General features: G+C 38.9%; 2 protein-coding genes across 2 annotated transcripts; one reads left to right on the top strand and one right to left on the bottom strand.

The window, feature by feature from the left end:
• Positions 1–9791: 9791 nt before the first annotated feature.
• Positions 9792–10259, bottom strand: LOC122659232 (pEARLI1-like lipid transfer protein 1). Its single transcript, XM_043854368.1, has one exon. It carries the CDS (start codon positions 10257–10259, stop codon positions 9792–9794), a length of 468 nt encoding a protein of 155 aa, XP_043710303.1.
• Positions 10260–16098: 5839 nt separating this feature from the next.
• Positions 16099–16866, top strand: LOC122653975 (receptor protein-tyrosine kinase CEPR2-like). Its single transcript, XM_043847948.1, has 2 exons — positions 16099–16207; positions 16400–16866. Exons 1-2 carry the CDS (start codon positions 16099–16101, stop codon positions 16864–16866), a joined length of 576 nt encoding a protein of 191 aa, XP_043703883.1.
• The last annotated feature ends 1439 nt before the right edge of the window (positions 16867–18305 follow it).

Genomic DNA, 18305 nt, shown 5'->3' with positions numbered 1-18305 from the left:
TATCAAGGAGTAGGCATCACCCTACTGTTCCAATATTGTGGTGTGGACGTAAAAACCAACACTGATGTAGTTATAAACGCTTGTGCCCTTGCGTTTAAAGTCAAATCCTTATTCATCCGTTGATAGACGGGAGACTGAAACTAGTAGGATTGGCTATGAAGGAATTCCGGAATGGACCGCAGACAAAGTAAAGTCAGTTGTAGTGCTCCTATGCATTGGGTCTATGTTCAGTACATGATGCATGCATAGGGTAGGCTATAGGACAGAAAAAGGTCACCCTTGACAGAACCGATATACCGGAGGTACAATATCAAGGGCTGTGGCTTCGTCGCGGATTACCCATGACTACACATAGGTTCCAACGACTAACCACGAGGTTGAGTGATTCCATGCAGTGAGTGTGTGCACGAATGTGATGCAGGAAGTGGCTATCATCCGACCTCAGAGTACTTAGTATGATGTGCCCCACCTCCCCGGGGGTAGAGGCACAACAAGGAATACCCTCATCGTTTGATTTCACTCTGAGCACGATGCATGATGCAGTTAGTACAATCACAATATATACAAACAATTATGTATAACACAATAAGTATACAACAAAGAGTGGTCAATCAGAAGTCTGAGAGTCCCCAGTGAAGTCGCCACTGTAGGTACAGCAAACGGAGGGTTGCTGGCGTGCACCCGGGGGGAAAGAAAGAAAATGGAAAATGGGAAAATGGGAGTCGCCACCTAGATTTAGGGTCTAGGACCCATGAATGGTGCCCCTCCTTCTTAGAAGGGGCGCTAATTTAACTCCAATGACTCAATGGATGGTCTGCCCCAGATCTCTGGGTAAGTGTCAAGTTATGGGCTGGGAAGGTGTTAGGCACCCAGCAACCGCCCGGCCGACGGCCGGTCTTCCTAAACCAAACTCTATTGTGTACTGTTGTTTTATACATATTATGTACCTAATTAAACTATTTTTTTTTTTTCAAGATTTTTGATTATCTTAATTGAAATTTATGAACCTAGTTAGGCTAATTAAGATTAATGTTTTAATCCTGATTACTATCACTAGGCTAGATGGTTATGTACATTATGCATCCTAGTTAAGCTAATTAATGGATTTTACCTAAATTAGAAAGCCTAACTCTATGGTCTAAAACATGGTTGACTGTAAAAAAGAAAACCAAGTCTAATTATATCATGGAGAAGGACAATTATATTGATAAGCAAAACAGCTTATAGGCCAAAATAGCCAAAATTACAAAAATGCCACTAAAGGGCCAAAATATGGTCAAAGGCATGAAATCAGATTTAAATGCTGTAAATAAACAAAACATGATTAAATAACATTAACATCATGCATTTGGATCATCAAGAGCACATGAAATGGCAAGGAAATGTGGGGTGGTAAAAATTACCAAAATACCCCTGTTATGGCAAACATGTAGAAAATGCATGATAATTCATGAAAATGCTGACCTAAGCAAGGTTTGGTCACAAAATGACCAAAATGCCCCTAAGGGCAAAATGGCAAAAGTGTCAAAAGACACTTAGAATCATTGTAGGCATCGAAAGTGATGTTAAACATCCTAAAATGACTGAACACACCAAATGATATTTCCAGAATGATAGCCTAGGCCCACGTTTGGTAAATTACCAAAATGCCCCTAGAGGGCGCAAATGACTTTGTATGCATATCTATCAAGCATGATGGTCACGTATGCATATGAAAACATCCTAAACCATTCTAAAACAGCATGTCATGCATAAAAACATTTTTTCCTATTTTTTCAGAATTTTTCATTATAATTAGAAAAATGACATTTATACCCCTAAATGAGGTGGGAAATGTATAAAAACTATCAAACATGCATGTCAGTGGATAATGATTCCATAAAATCAAGCATGATGAAATATGCATTCCATAATTTTTTTGTGAATTTTTATGCATTTATATTATTTTTAATATTTTCTGAAATGCTAAAAAAGAAGGGAAAACAAAGAAAAATACAAAATCCCCATCACAGATCCGAATTGGATCAAACCAGAGCCCATTCCCACTAATCAAAACATGATCTTTAACATGGTCATAACACTTTTGCCCAACTACCCACCCACATGTTCATATTTTACATAATCCAAAATCCTTTATAGGGGTAAAAATATCACAAAAAAATGATTTGGAGCTTGAGAAAATTAATTAAATGTCAAACATAGTGACAGGCATCATCCCTGAAAATTTCATATTTTTATCACTCTTGAATTATTTTTAAAATTTTTATAACTGAAAAACAACCTTTGTTGTAAAGAAAATCAAAACAAATACTTAGAAATAAGTAAAAAATATGGAAAAATACCCTTGAAGCGTGGAAGTGCCTGGGCTCAGCTTGAGTAACCTTTTTTTTACCGTAAGTATCGCCGGAAACCTCCAAAAGCCGCTCCAAGTGTGGTTGCTCCAAATGGCAAGAGTGGTGAAGAAGGGGTATTTACGGCATTTTATATCAGTAATGGAGCATAACCTATGGATAAGAAAACCATGGATGGAAAGAGGGGATCAAGGACAATGTGAAGGTAATTTTTCACTAATTTTCCTCCCTCCCCCACCTCTCTAAAACACCTCCTATTTATAGGAAAAAAGTGTTCGAAGAAAGATCTCAAAGACCCCTGGTGCATTAATGGCTAGGATAAGGAGTGATGGGCTGGCTTGCGTGTGGCCAGGCTTTGCTGCGCAGCCTGGGCTTGCGTGTGCCTAGGCTTGCGGTGCAGCCTGGGCTTGCGTGTGCCTAGGCCTGCTGGGCAGGTGGGCATGGGTGATGGGCCTTGTGTGGCTCAGCCTAAATGGTGGGGGTTTGTCCCTGCCTAGCGATCCCGACTAGGCCAGGTCGGCCCAGGTTGACTCGGTTCGGGTCAACTCAGTTTGACCCACCTTTTTTTTATTTTTTTTATTTTTTAATAAACCATTTAAAGGTCCACGTTCAAATGCTAATATCTTTAAAATCGAAAGGCCGATTTTGACGCGCCACATATTTCCGCGAAGGTCTCAACCCGTACTTTTCATCCGTGTGACAGATATGGTCGGATTTTACCTAAAAATGGCATGGATATTGAGGAAAGCACATAAATGGTGTTTCACATCGATCAAGGTCCAAATGATACCAAAATTACATGAAATTTTACGTGTAAGCACAAAATGACCAAATAAAGTTATCCAAATGATTTCAGGTCACATCGGGTGGCTTGGGTACCAAGAACCATATCAGGGGCAAAACGGTTATTTTCATAAAAGTTACCCGATTTGGCCGAAACTTTACGTGAAAACTTAATATGACCAAATAAGGTCATCCAAAGTATTTCGGACTAAATCGGGTGGTCCAGATACCGAGAACCATGCCAGGGGCAAAACGGTCATTTTCATGAAAGGTGTTGGATTTGGGTGAAACTTCAAATGTGAACTAAAAATGGTTAAATACGGCTATGTTAAGGGTTTAGGCTCTATTTGGGACAGTTTGGTTACAAAAAGTGGGGGTAGGGGTAATTTGGTAATTCTTGCCATTCAGTCACCACACGAGTTACGTCATTAACCATCATTGCCAAGACATACTTCCAAGGTGTCAAAATGTGGTGTCTACAGGCTACGATAATGATTCTTCTTTCTTTGGCATCTATTGAGAACTATGTTGTGCATCAAATGGATGTGAAAACGGTCTTCCTTAATGGAGACTTAATGGAAGAAATCTACATGAACCAACCTGAAGGGTTTATCATGAAAGATTTTGAAAAGAGAGTTTGTAAGTTGAACAAATCTCTATATGGTCTTAAACAAGCACCTAAATTGTGGCATGAAAAGTTTGACAGAATAGTAAAGAGTTTTTGTTTTCGTACTCGTAACTCGGATAAATGCCTTTACTTTCGGTTTGTGTCAAATAAGGTTATGATTATTTGCTTGTATGTATACGACATGTTGATTCTTAGTTCTGATCATTCTGTAGTGAGTGACATTAAAGCAACCTTGTCCAAAGAATTCGACATGAAAGATCTTGGTGTAATAGACATCATTCTTGGTATGAAAGTAAGTTTTGATAGATAAGGGTTCACTCTTAGTCAAACTCGTTACATTGAGAAACTACTTTTCACATGGGGATACAGTGATTGCAAACCGATTGAGACACTTTATGACTATAACAAATGACTAAAACCTAATACAGGTGACATCGTGAATCAGTTGGATTATTCTAAACTGATTGGTAGTCTCATGTATGCAATGAGTTGTACTAGACCAGACATAGCCTTTACGATAGACATGCTAAGTCGATTCACTAGTAATCCTAGCAAAGAGCATTAGGATGCTCTGACGAGGCTCATGAGATACCTTAAGGGTATTTTAAGGTATGCCTTACACTATACTGGACATCCTCCATTTTTAGAAGGATATTCTGATGCATCGTGGTACTCAGATTTGGGAGACATTAAATCTACCAGTGGATATGTCTTTACACTGGGTGGAACAGCTGTTGCATGAAAATCCAAGAGATAAACTTGTATTGCTCTGTCATCTATGGAATCGAAACTTGTTGCTCTAGCTTCTGTAGGAGATGAAGCAGAGTGGATCAAAGATCTGATTATGGATATTCCATTTAGAAATTTAAAGTTAAACTCTCTATCTATATTCTGTGATAATCAAGCTACGAAAATAATAGTTAATAACTCACTCTTTAATGGAAAGAGGAGGCATATCAGGCTGAAATAGGCAATGCTGATTTATCTGACAGAACACAAAATCATTATTTTGATCGATGTGCGATCGAAGGATAATATGGCAGATGCTCTTACAAAAGGACTGAAGAAAGATCAAACATTCAAAACTACGGGAAAATGGGATTAAAGACCTTTTAGGCAGGTCTGAATCTAATCCTATGTTATTTTGAATTATTCGAATCTCATCTAACCATAATAAACATTTGTGACAATTTACATATTTCAGATAATTTGGTAAGATTACTAAGTATGGAGGTCTGTGAAACCATTCCAAATCTGATGGTGTAGCAAATTTCTCTATGTCGTTTCCTTAGTTTGTTATTCCACAAAGAAATATAAAATTTTTTTGATATGTTTCATTGATATTAGGAAAAATTACACTGCCACCCCTAAGGTTTGTACTAAATACAGAGCGACCTCCTGTATTTCTAAATTATACAATCGCACCCCCTGAATTCCCACTCCGTTAATTAGGTGTTACAATGTTGGTTAAGTTTATCGTCAAATGACTAATATACCCCTTCAGGGTGAACTTACCATTTTGCCCATAGGGCATCATCCCTACCTTCACAACCCCCTCTTCTCCTGTTACTCGGTGGTTTCATCCATCTTCCCTCTGAAGTAAAACCAAATATCCCTCTTGCCGCTCTCTGGCGCCCTCTCGAGCTTCAATTGTACACTCTCTGGCAACACATAAGGCGGAATCAGCACATTCTCCACGGCTTGGCAGGAATGACGGTATCTGACTCCAAATGTCTGCAATATAATCGATCTCTTCAAGAACTCCGGAATCCCATCTGCGATCACTGCGTCCTCCCTCAGAATCCAAGACACGTTGCTTCAGATTAATCCACCACTGCGATTCTAGATGTGTGGGAGGATTAATTCCATCCTTTCCGGGCTTTCCAAGTTTCTGAATTTTTGAATAACTTAAGTAAGGAAAGTAGTGAATTAGGAAAGATTCCAGATTTCCATTGCTTTCCTTAAAATTATTCTTTGATTGCCTTTCTTAAAACGGTTTTTGTTTTTGTAATTTCACGGCCAAGAGAGAGCTTTGAGAAACTCTCAAGTCAACAGTGTAGCCAAAAGGGAAATCTCTCTGGCTTTCTATTAATGGGTGTTTTGTTAAGGAAACTTGTCTTCTTTAACTTGACGATTTGATTTGCAGAAGTATGTTGTTAGTCATGGATTATGGATTGTATGTACACATCTTATTGGCTTTTCCAAGTGAATGGGACAAAATCTAATGGTTGAGAGAATCTTATGAATCATGCAGTACTGTGCTTGTTTCAAGAATATTACAAAATTTTAAACCCACGGCCCACCCAAAACTGAAGTTGCAGGAAACGTAAACTGGGACAAAGAAGAAATCGGCTTCCAATGGATCGAGCGTCCTTACATCGCTACTCAACAGAGCCTTGTGTATAGCGACTTCTGCAGCGAACAGATGCTTACTGCACTACTCATTTGCCAGCCAGTCGCTATTGTATTTCGGGGGGAGATCGTAGATGTATACCTTTAGATCGTTGAACAAACCTTAGAGAGGGAATCAAATGAAATAAGAGACCCAAATAATAGAAATAACCAGAGGAACCTAAGAAAGGTACAGAAGCGACGCTGAAGATGATGAAACCACCCTAATTCGAGTAACAGAGGAAGAGGGGTTGTGAAGTTAGGGATGATACCCTATGGGCAAAATGGTAAGTTCACCCTGAAGGGGTATATTAGTCATTTGAGGGTAAATTTAACCAGCATTGTAACACCTAACTAACGGAGTGAGAATTTAGGGGGTGCAACTGTATAATTTAGAAACACAAGGGATTACTCTGTATTTAGTATAAACCTCAGGGGGTGGTAGTGTAATTTTCCCTTGATATTATGCTTGTCTTCTAGTCCCTCATAGTATGATGTGTCGTTCCAAACTTGATGATATAACTTCCGTGATTGATATGACGATTATAATATTTCGAAAGAAAACATGATATGGTCCTTATGAAAGAGACTATATAGGGTCTTGTTCTTGTATAGAAACTTGACGATAATGCTTATTGTTGAATTTTGATTCATTTTTTGCCATTATATGAATTGTACTAAATTCTTCTTGTTGAACTAGATACTCTTATAACCTTATGCAAATGATTGAATTCATTTTTCTTATGAAATTCATATTTGATAAATTATAGAGGATGGCGAAGATGGAGGAGAACGTTTAAATCTGGATCTCGATGATGATGACTTACATGATAAGTAAAATCATTAAGGATTGCAAGGATCTTTTTCTTTTTAATTTTTCACTTGCATGAGGAACTTCTTGTTGTTTGGGTTTAGATTCGATCTAAAACTCAAAGGTTTTATTTCTTGAAGTTTACTTTATGATTCATTAAAGTTTTAAACATTCTGTTTATTTGATTCAATATTTCGTTTGAACAACGTTTATCTATCCTTAGTGTTGACTATATGTAAAACATAGGAGGAGATTGTTGGGTATATTCTATAACCCTCATATATGTTCTAATATAAGTTTACTTGAATAAGGAATCAGGCTGTGGTGAGCCTCACTGGATAAAGCCTATCTAACCTAAAACCCTAGTCTTTCCTATAAATACTAGTTGGAGGTAGCAACCTGATTATTCCAAACTTGATATTCAGGGTGTATTGGTTTAAGCAACCTTGTGCTTAAACCTTAAAACCCTAACACATACAATGGTACCCAGTAGATCGTCCGACTATGAAAACTGTTGTTCAAATGTTGGAAGGAAATATGGAAATTTAGGCTCAGTACACCTCTTCCCTAATCTAGAAACAACAATAACCACACGGTTCAGGTCATTTTTTTTGCTTTTTGCATGCCTCCTGCTGATCAGACCATATGCAAGTGATCTATTCAAGACACGGGAAATCTCGGAATGATTGGAAGAAGTATCCGAAACTCTTCTTCAGGCCTTTCACCTCGTAAAACGTGTTGCTCTTCCGTGAGAATCACCGAAAAGTGACAAAAACAAGAATCTCCGTCGGACTATTGAAATTCGAAGCTACCAAAGCTGCTTCAAAAATGCCTTCTTGTCCGTAGATCTGAACCGAGCTTTTCGAATCCCATTGCATTGGCTGAAAAAAAGAGAATCTCTCGAGAGTTTCGATAGACAATAAAGAAGTGAAGTAAAACCAGAGAAATTGAAAGCTTCAAAGCTTCCACAGATTCTATGCTGATCCAGCATTCAGAATCCTTGCCTCTTCTATTCACTGCCAACAGAAGTATCCAAAAAGACCAGAACACTCACCCTTACAAGTCGTCAAATAGTTCATTGTACCGCTGGAGAAATCAAAATGTGCCGAAGTCGAAACGAGTTAAAGTCGACTAAGACAAGAACAAAAATAGGATTCACCGAGCACTAATTCTGCTCTAGCAGAAGCAAATCGAAGCACCTGAACCCCTCCGCAGATTCTATGCAGATCCAGTTTCTCACTCTTTCATTGCACAAAAATGGAAGAGAATGGATATAAAAATCCATAAAAATCCATCTACTTATAAGAGCATTATGATTTGTGGTAATTATGCCCTAGCAAGGGTATAATTGTACATTACATTCTTCAATTTGAGATCCGTTAGCCTTTAACACCTGATATTAACGGCATGGATTTAAATAGGATTAATTTGAAAAGCAGGGTGTGCGTGTGAAATTATCAAGGGGTGCGTGTGGAATTGTCAGAATCTCAAGGGGGATGTGGAATTTTTGGACGACTTAGGGGGTGCATGCATATTTAACCCTAATTATAATTTTACTAGTCAAAGTATAGGATAAAGAAGAAGGTATGACTAGCCATTCACCAATTCTATTCCTCTGGGTATGCCCAATCGTTAATCTCTGTATTTGTTCTTTCTTTTTCGTTTTTAATACAATTTGACCTTTTAGCGGGAAGAAAAGAAAAGAAAAAATAAAATAACAGAAGGTATGACCAAGATTGATGCAAATGAACGTACCTATCAAATTGGTGAACATCTACTTGCTCAGTTGGTTGGTGATTTGCCAGTAGAATCTATGCCCCAAGGAGATAACGAAATTGACTCTCTTTTTTTACATTTGTGCCATAAGATGGTGATTTGCCAGTAGAATCTATGCCACAAGGAGATAACGAAATTGACTCTCTTGTTTTACATTTGTGCCATAGGGCACCCTTCTTTCCCCCGGATCTTTATCACCTCCAGTTCCCTGCCTGGCCCAGTTCTTCAATTCCTCTAACAAGTGTGGGCTGGAATGACCACCCTACTCTTGCCCAAATACTCTACCCGGGTGAGGTCCACCACCCCCCTATTAGAGGAAATGGGTAACTGGGCCAGGTAGGGAACTGGAAGAGATAATTTCCTCCCTCCTCCTCTTCCTTCTTGTAATCGTGATTAAAATCTCTTGTAGTTATAATTAAAGTCACATTGGGCAGTTAGATAGGGTAGACAAAAAAAAAAAAAAAAACCTATGCAATTGCAGTTAATACAACCAAGAGTCAGAACATTCGTAGTTCTCTAACACAGAGCCCCAGAAACCTACGAAGAATGCAGCATGAATCAATAAGAAGCAAGACAAATCAATTAACTAAAAACCTGCTTTTATTAATAAGAAAATAACTTTACTCGCACAAGTCTTTACTTGTTACAGCACAACATACTTATTACCATTACAAGAGGACTAGTGAAGCTCTAGAGGAACATACAACACGATTAAATGAGGAACAGTAATTCCTCAAATCATCCCATCATAACCATTCGAAAGTCCTAAAACATAAAAAGAGGGAAATAGAAGGACTGAAAACAAAAAAAATAGGAAAAGAAAGCTAGGGCATAGCTATAGTAAATAAGGTGGCACACACACACGTACCTTTATTGCCTACGGTTACCTGTCCGGTACAGTTCCTACAATTCTCTAACAAGGGGGATGAAATGACCATTCCACCTCCCAACCGAACACTATATCCGGATGGGGTCCACCCCCATCTTGTCAGAGGACTATAGAAACCATACCGGACAGGGAATCGCAGACGATAAAAATTCCGTACTACGCCTAAGAGCATTGGTAGCCGGATGGGACGTTCTTTCCGCAATAATTCAAAAGCAAGCTCAAGGAGATAGGGACGTTGAGGTTAATGCCCAAGAGATTGGCCTTGATGGCAGTGCAAAGGCAAAGAGCGGCATCAAGATCAACCAGATTCTGGATGAGACTGCAGCAAGAGGACGTGGGTGGGGTTCCCAAAGATATGTTGAGCAAGCTCTGCAGCACGTTGGCACAAACACCCAGCTTAAGGGTGTCGATAGGGCAACTGCTTGTAGGTGACTTTGGTGGTGATGGTGGGTTAGGTGACTTTGGTGGTGACTTTGACGGTGGTTTTGGTGACTTTGGTGGTGAAGGTGATGGTTTGCAACGGGAACACTTTGGTGGTGGTGGTGGGCAATAGGTAGACGAAACCAAACTGAAGAAATAGATGTTGAGCATAAAGAGAAGGGCAATTGATGATGCAGCCTTGGAAGCCATGATCGATCTCAAGTAGTAATAGTAGTAGTACACTACAGAGAATAAGGCTCAAGGTCGCACAAGTAATAGGTGTTTGTGACTATTAGCTGTGTGTCCTGTGAGAGTGAGAAATGTTTTATGGGTTTGTCCGGGTTTTATAGATGGAGATTCGGAATATAAAATTATATATTTTGTGGTGGGACATTGGCTAATTGGATTAAGCAATACCAGCTGCATTGCACCGCAAGTGGAAGGAGAACGCGTAGGTCCCTAATTAGATTAGAGATTAGAAGATTTTTTATGAAGCTTTGTGCATACTTGTCCTTATTTATTGATTAGAAGTTTATGAGTTAACAAACACTAATAAACGAAAAATCACCGCTTTAAGTTTTGAGGATGTATATGGGATAGAACACTAGGGTTTGTGACTAGCTTCCTGCATTCAACCGTAGGAACCTAAATTTTAAGTCAAGCAAGTCACCAACAAATTGGCCTGCAGGTCAGTTTTACATCAAATATGGTTCCATTACGGTTTAGTGGTCATGAGTTGGAATCAGGAAACAGACTCTCCGCAAAATTAGGGTAAGATTATGTACATTATGACCTTCTTCCTAGACCACGCATCAGAGGATCTGTCATGTGCCTAATCGGATCCATTCTAGTGTATAGGCATTAGATTAGGTTAACTTAGTATGAGATAAGTTAAAGGGCTTGATTTAACACGTTCCATCAACTCTAGAGTTTTTGACGTATCATTTAAACACCTAATAATTCGTATCATAACCAATTATCACGTCAAGAATTCGAATCATGGAAAAGACTACCTAGGAGAGAAAGAACAAATTAGAATAACGTGAAAACCGTAAAAAATATACTGCCTAAAGAAAAAGCATTAAAGAAAGAAAGAAAGATTTAATTTAACAACAGCTAATAATTAATCCGAGGTTTCGATTCACAAGGGTCCACGCGGTGCTGCACTGGTTAATGGGTCCATGCCAATTGCCTATCAATGTTTTGAAACCCATGCAGAATTGTTTTATGTGGTCGGAATTATTAGGATTGGCATAAAATCTGGTTTAATCGGAATTGACAACCCCAACCCCCAAAAAATTAAAAAAAGATTTCGAGTAAAGCCAAATGCCAATTGTCAAGTAAAGGGCCCTTCTTACTAGCTTGCCCTGGCAAGTGACTCAGAACTGTCCAAGCTGTCCCCTTGCATGAGGGAGACATGTAAGACTTGAAGTTGATCAAGAACCAGTGATGGGAAATCTAGTCGGAGATGAGTGGTCTCTCTCTCTCTCTCCATCCAGCTTGAATGCTCATTTCAGCTAGGATAACCCTTACGTGAATGTACGAAGAGAAGAAAATACTTCGTATGGAGTAAAAATTTGTTGCTACCCATGCAAGAATGTTCGTACTATCCGGACTTACATTCAAATGTTAGAAAAACAATGTAGCAGAAAATGAAAAAGAAAGAGAAATTATATATATGCACAAGATAAGATTTTATGTGGTTGATTTTAAAAAAGAAAGTTATATTTATAATTGAGCGATTGTACGAATCCATTATTTTAATGAAGAATAATATAAACTCTCTCAGCCATCTCTTAAAGAAATAACTACAATATATAGAAAAACTCTAATCTAAAACGTATAAAACTACTTTTAAAGCCCACCTGATCTGATTCGAGATGTGAATTAAAATAAAATCAAATACATATCAAATCGAAAATCTCAATAAGCTCTATAAGTACCAACGCCTTTGATGCTGATGTATGCATTTTTAGACCATTCACAAGTGTTTTGAAGGCAAAATGACCCGCTAAAAAAATACCACAATACTTTCTGAAATGAAATCAGATTTCACCAATAACAACAAAAAAATAAAATAATATATTTTTCTTTAATTCACAAATATCCTCCTGAATTTTAGTATGTTTCAAAATACTCTTTTTAGATTCTGTTTCTTTGACTGTGAATCAAGTACAGGTAGATTTTGTCCCAATACTTGTCCTTGTGGTTAGTATCACATCGATGACATTGATGAGAATGTCCTTATATATTTGTACTTAAATGTGACATAACGTGTGGGGAAGGGAATGTCGGTAAAGGGTAATTAATGCTTAATGGCCATTCTCTTTTAGTTTTTAATCGACGCCCCGGCCATTAGATGGTCTATATTAGCTTCAAGAGAAACAAATAGATTTGGAGCTAGGGACCTACACCCTACTCCAGCTGTCTTGTTTGACAATTATGGCAGCACCCTTCCCAGTTCACACCTTACGTGAATTTCGTTCCCTTCCCATACTTAGTAATATCCATCCATTGATATTCCTTCTAGATTCTGGACCTACAAATTGATTGATTGAGAGAGAGAGAGAGAGAGAGAGAGAGAGAGAGAGAGAGGGAATGAGCAAATCGAATCTAAAGCACTATTCCTAGCCAATCATGTCTACATTCTACAATCTAAAACCACATCTTCTTCTTCTTCTTGTTGGACGTTTCATTCCAAGTCACCATAAAGTCAATCGTGCGTTCCATGTCGGCGTTTTAGCTAGATATCGTTTTGTGACTAACTTGACTCTCTTTTTGTTCTTAACTTTTCTCATGAAACGGAATGCCTGATTTTCCTGTTACGTCCACTTCAATTTGTCTTGGTTAGCTCTTGGCCTTAGCATGTCATCACAACTCAGAAACAAGTGGGCATGGGACCATGGCTGCATGGGAATGCATGTTTGTGTGGTCTTTGCGTTTGGATTCTTATCTCGTGTTTTTTGTACGGGTTGTCAAAGCCTGGTCCGAACGGATTAATCCAGCTCAAATCGAATGAAGCTTATTGGATTGGTTTTAGATTGGGGTTTTACGAAATCTAACTTAAATTAGATCGCACCAGAGCCAATAAGACACCAAATCAACTTTAAAAATTTGGACTAAGACTGAACCAAAACCGATAATACCTGGTAAGAAATCAATACCATTTTGAAATTTATAGAAAAAAACATGATTTAATTTTTCCATAATTATGAATATATATACATGTCAAACCGAACCTGATAACACACCCATTAGAGAAACCGATAAGAAATCAAACCAAAACCGGTGCAACCTTATTGGATTGGTTTTGGACTTAACAATTTTTACACTGAAAACAATAATACCGAAAAAAGGTCCAAACCGATTGATTGATATCTTTGGCTACTCCTTTGACCTCTCATTCTCTTCGAGATGTTTGGGAGTCTTGGTTTGTGTTACGTGCACACTATACATGCCATTAGGGGTGAAATAGGGTCGGGTTGGACTGGGTTATTTAAAACCCTAGCCCGACCCTGAGTCCTCTTAGCTCAACCCAAGCCCAACCTAGCCCTAGATTGGGCTGAGACAGGCCCAATCCTTTCGGGCTCAGCCCAGCCTGGCCCTGATTAACCTTGATCGGGTTAGGTTGGGCCAGGTTGGCCCTGATTAACCTTGATTTTTGCTAGGGCCAGGTTAGCCTTGACTTGCCCTGCTTTTTTGCCATTTATGTCGTCCTATGTATTAAAAAAATGAGATGCATGTGATTGGGTATTGGTTTGTTTCATACTCAATTAGCCTATTAGACTTTTCTTTAGGTTAAAAAATATAGCCCAATCTTAAAATTTTAAATATTTTCGTTCAATAGATAGTTAGTCTTTTTTTTGGTAAATCAAGAGATAATTACATACTTAACAAAAATTGTAAAGTATAACCTAATACAGGCTCGGATTAAGCCGGGCTGGGCTTAGCCCGAGGCCTCAACCCTGGCCTAGCCTGACCCTGACCCAGGCCTGAAAATTTCAACCCTAACCCCTTCCCCCTCTAGATTTAAAAATCCAACCCAAACCCACCCTACACGCCATACATGCTATGCATGGATTATTTTAAAATTGGCGATGGGTATCGTTATTGTAATATCATGAGTAAATCAATAGTTATTGTACCTTGTAGTGTTATGAAGTTAGTGAGGTAGTTCTTTGATATGATAGAAATCATGGTAGTAATGGTTGTTACCAAGTAGGTTACGTAACCGCTAGACAGCCTTTTTTATTAGGGATCACAAATGAAAAGGTGCAAGATCTTAGATGCAAAACTTGGGGCCACCTTCTCATGTCGGTAGAGTGACCAAATTGAGGTTTGTCAGCCTTGATAGTCGTCCAATTATTTTAGTTTTTGGGCTTCTCAGCTACCTATTTGGATCCCATTTCACTATTCAACTCTATCCGGAGTCATATTTGTTGTCAACGCTAATCTTCACCCCTCATATACCATTAAGATAAACTAATCTACACAATTTGAAGAACGGGATGGCCTCCAATACAATCAATGAAGCAAAGCTGGATGCCACGTCTCCCCAGATAAGCTAATCTACACAATTGCAAGGACAGAGGAACTTTCCACGAAGTGGGCTTATCGCGAACTGGGATCCCAAACTGATTCTATTATTAGCTAGGGATTTCAAACATGGAATCGGGAACTGGACCGGTTCGAGTTGATTTTGATCTGATTCCAATTTGATTGAAGTACCATCTTTTTTTAGTATTGAGTGTATCCCACAATACGTTAGTGATCACTTTTGTCGGTGATTTTAACCCCATAAAGTACTTGATCAAGGGATGTGACTTAATTGCGGTTTGTCGAAGACTTCACACAAATTCCAACGACTAAACCATAGAATTAAAGTGATCCATACATATGCATATGCAGTGCAAACTGATGATATGAAAAGTAAGATAACAATTACGTATATGTACAACCAACTATATATAACACAACAAGTGTATAACAAAGAGTGATTTATAACATCTCGATTTTTTCTAGAAATCTTACGACGTGTTTTTCATATCATCAGGTGTTGATCGCTTTGATCTCTAACGAAACCCGAAGATTTAATATTTTTTGCCCGAAGATAATTTCACATATATGCTCAAAAAGTGGAAGAGGCAGTGATATTTCTTGAAAAAGAAATAATGGAGAGTTCCTTTTAAAATAATTTTGAAAACCCTCTTTCATTTCTGACTAAAAGAATCTTTGAAAATAAGACGAGGGCAATAAAAAGAAAGTTATATATTCTTAATACACATATAAATGTGCTATTCAGACAATTCCCATATATATCATGTTTGGTTCATTAATTATTTGGTGCACCGTAACTCAGATGGACTTTTATCCGTTGCTGTAACTGGAGCGTTGCTGTGCACATCGTGCGGCCCAGCAACAACCATGTGTGCACAATGGGGTCTATTGTGCATACATGGCCGCTGTTGCGCCGCACGATGCGCACAGCAGCACTCCAGTTACAACAGCAGATAAAAATTCAACTCAGATCATCATAATAGTCCAATGTGAGGGCATAGGGGGTGCAAATACGTGATAATTCCAGTTATAAAATGAATCACCACTCCCATCTTTAAAAAATAAAACAAAAAAAATTGAATCACCAAGATGAAAACCCAACTAGCATCTTTATTTAACAATTCCCGAAACATATGTTTTTCATCAAAAAAAAAAAGGGTTAATTCCAAATGCCCCCCTGAAAATGACCAAACCTACGGTTGTCCCCCTGAACTTTCACTAATGCAACGTGCTCCCTTGCTTTCCAAACTAAGTATCACTATAGTCCCTGCCGGTAGACAGAGACGCTATAACATAACGGATCTCAGTTTTTGAACTTCAATGGACCATTCTGGCCCCTGGATATGATAAAATGACCAAAATGACCTTACCTGGAAAAAAAAAAAAAAAAAAAACCCTGCAATTCATCTTCCCCAAATCTCTGATCGACACACTAAGGTCGACGGCCAAGGATCGACACACTAACGTCGACGGCCGAGGACGTCGCATTCGCATGCCGGCAACTTGCGCCGCTCGTGTTTTTCAACTCACTCGAGAGCTCGGTCACAAATCCGACGGTGAAACCATCGAATGGCTCCTCCATCCAAAGTCTGAATTCCCTTGTTCTTCCATCAAATTCGATCTCTGGTGAACTTCCTTTTGAGTTGATTAACTGCACCAATCTTCGATTTCTCAATCTAACAGAAAATAATCTGAAGGGTACCCCACCAGATCTTTCAGCATTGAGAAGCTTGGAGATTCTTGATTTGTCTTTTAACTATTTTTCTGGTGGATTCCCAAATTGGTTTCGCTAGGCCTTGGTCAGAATGACTTCGATGAGGGTGAAATTCCTAGAAGTTTGGGAAATTTGAAGCACTTGACATGGCTTTATTTGGCTGGGATTAATTTGAGGGGGTTGATTCCACAGTCTATTTTTGGACTTAAAGCCCTTGAAACATTAGATTTGTCTACCAACAGTCTCTCAGGTGAGATCCCAACAGCGATTTCAAATTTGCAGCGTCTCAACAAGATCGAGCTCTTTATGAACAATTTCACTGGAGATATCCCACCTGAGCTTGCAAAGCTCACACTTCTGCGTGAATTTGACATTTCTAAGAACCAGATGTCTGGAGAAATTCCTGCTGAGATCGGTAATCTGAAGAATTTGGTGGTCTTCCAATTATATGAAAACTATTTCACAGGAGAACCCCCTTCTGGGTTTGGGGATTTGCAGCATCTGGAGGCCTTTTCTATCTACAGAAACAACTTGGATGGTTACTAACCCTAACAACCAAGGAATGAGTGGTGGTGATCCCATATGGACATTCCCTTCTATGAGTAACACTAATATGTATAGAGAATCTATATCCAGTGGACTACATTTCATGAATTTCCCAGCCCCTATGGCTCTCTTGCCTAGCCAGCAGTTTGGTTCAAGCATTGGTGGGACTGGTGGCACGTCGGAGGGCCGGTCACTTGGGAATGCTTGCTTCATTCAATGCGTATCGCCCTTTGTCCGGTGGCGGCGGCAGCGGTACTTCTGACCCTAGGCAAGTGGTTCTAATCAACATCATCAAGGAGGGAAAGAACAACCTGATTCAAGCAATCACCATTCCTAGATGATGATCAGATTTGAGGAAACATGTATGGCTTGAATTTTGAATTTTGAATTTATAAAATATATCTTGCACTTGCAACACTCTCATGCCGTTTGATTGCTTCAAATCTGAGTTCTAATATTCCCCAAATTTTTTTGGCCCCTCTCCATTATCTTCTATTTGTGTGCAGGAAATTGTTCCATTTCAGATTCAAGAACTCATCTTCCCCATGGAGGGGTTGCTGAGAGCATAGGACCTTGGGATCCAAACTCTATGGATTGAATTCGACTCGGCTTTTGTGGTGTGTGCTGTTCAATCAGGGTGTATCTCTTGGTTTGCCCTATAGGTTTGAGTCTTTGTTCAGGTGTTCCTTAGCAGGATCACATGGAAGATCTCTCATTGCCATATAGAGAGGCTAATGCTATGGCTGATTTTCTGGCTTGGGACGCTATAAAGTTAGGTGTGTCTGATTCTGTGGTGGATTTCCCGTCTTATATTGTGGACGAACATGCTTTGGACACCATGTCTAGGCTGAGATTTCAGTTTCCTTAGATGCGGCCTCCTTTCCCTGCTAATGGCAATGCCGAAGTTGGGGTCTGCTTGGCTATTTGGTGGGGCTTGTTTATTCCCCAGTTTTTTCTTTTTTTCTTAATGGAATCTTTTAGCGAAAAAAAAGAAGGGATGACCAGATGTTCACCAATTGTATTCGTGTGGGTATGCCCAGTCGTTAATCTCTATACTTCTTTTTTCTTTTTTATTTTTTATTTTTTGCTAAACTTCAGCAAATTGGAATTAAAGAAAAAAAAAATACAGGATTAATATCGAGGCATACCCGGACCCATGAAACAAAACAAAAAAGATCAACTCTCCACCTTCGACAATACCATCAATAGAGAGGAGAACATAAATTAAAATCAACTACAAAATCTATATCTCGGTCTTTCCTCTATCTCCCACTGCACATCTACAACAATAAAACTTGGGGCACTCTGCCACACATTTGAATTAGAATCCCTTATTGCCCTCTTTCCAAGTCTATCTTTTACCGAGTTGTTCTCTAAAACAATGAGTAACAACCCAGGATGTAGATAATAAGTACCTCCCATATTAAGCCAAGGTTGAA

Source organism: Telopea speciosissima, chromosome 1 (assembly GCF_018873765.1).
Source record: "Telopea speciosissima isolate NSW1024214 ecotype Mountain lineage chromosome 1, Tspe_v1, whole genome shotgun sequence".
Lineage (NCBI taxonomy): Eukaryota > Viridiplantae > Streptophyta > Magnoliopsida > Proteales > Proteaceae > Telopea > Telopea speciosissima.
The sequence above is the reverse complement of the archived record's forward strand: the minus strand, read 5'-3'. Positions and strand labels throughout refer to the sequence as shown.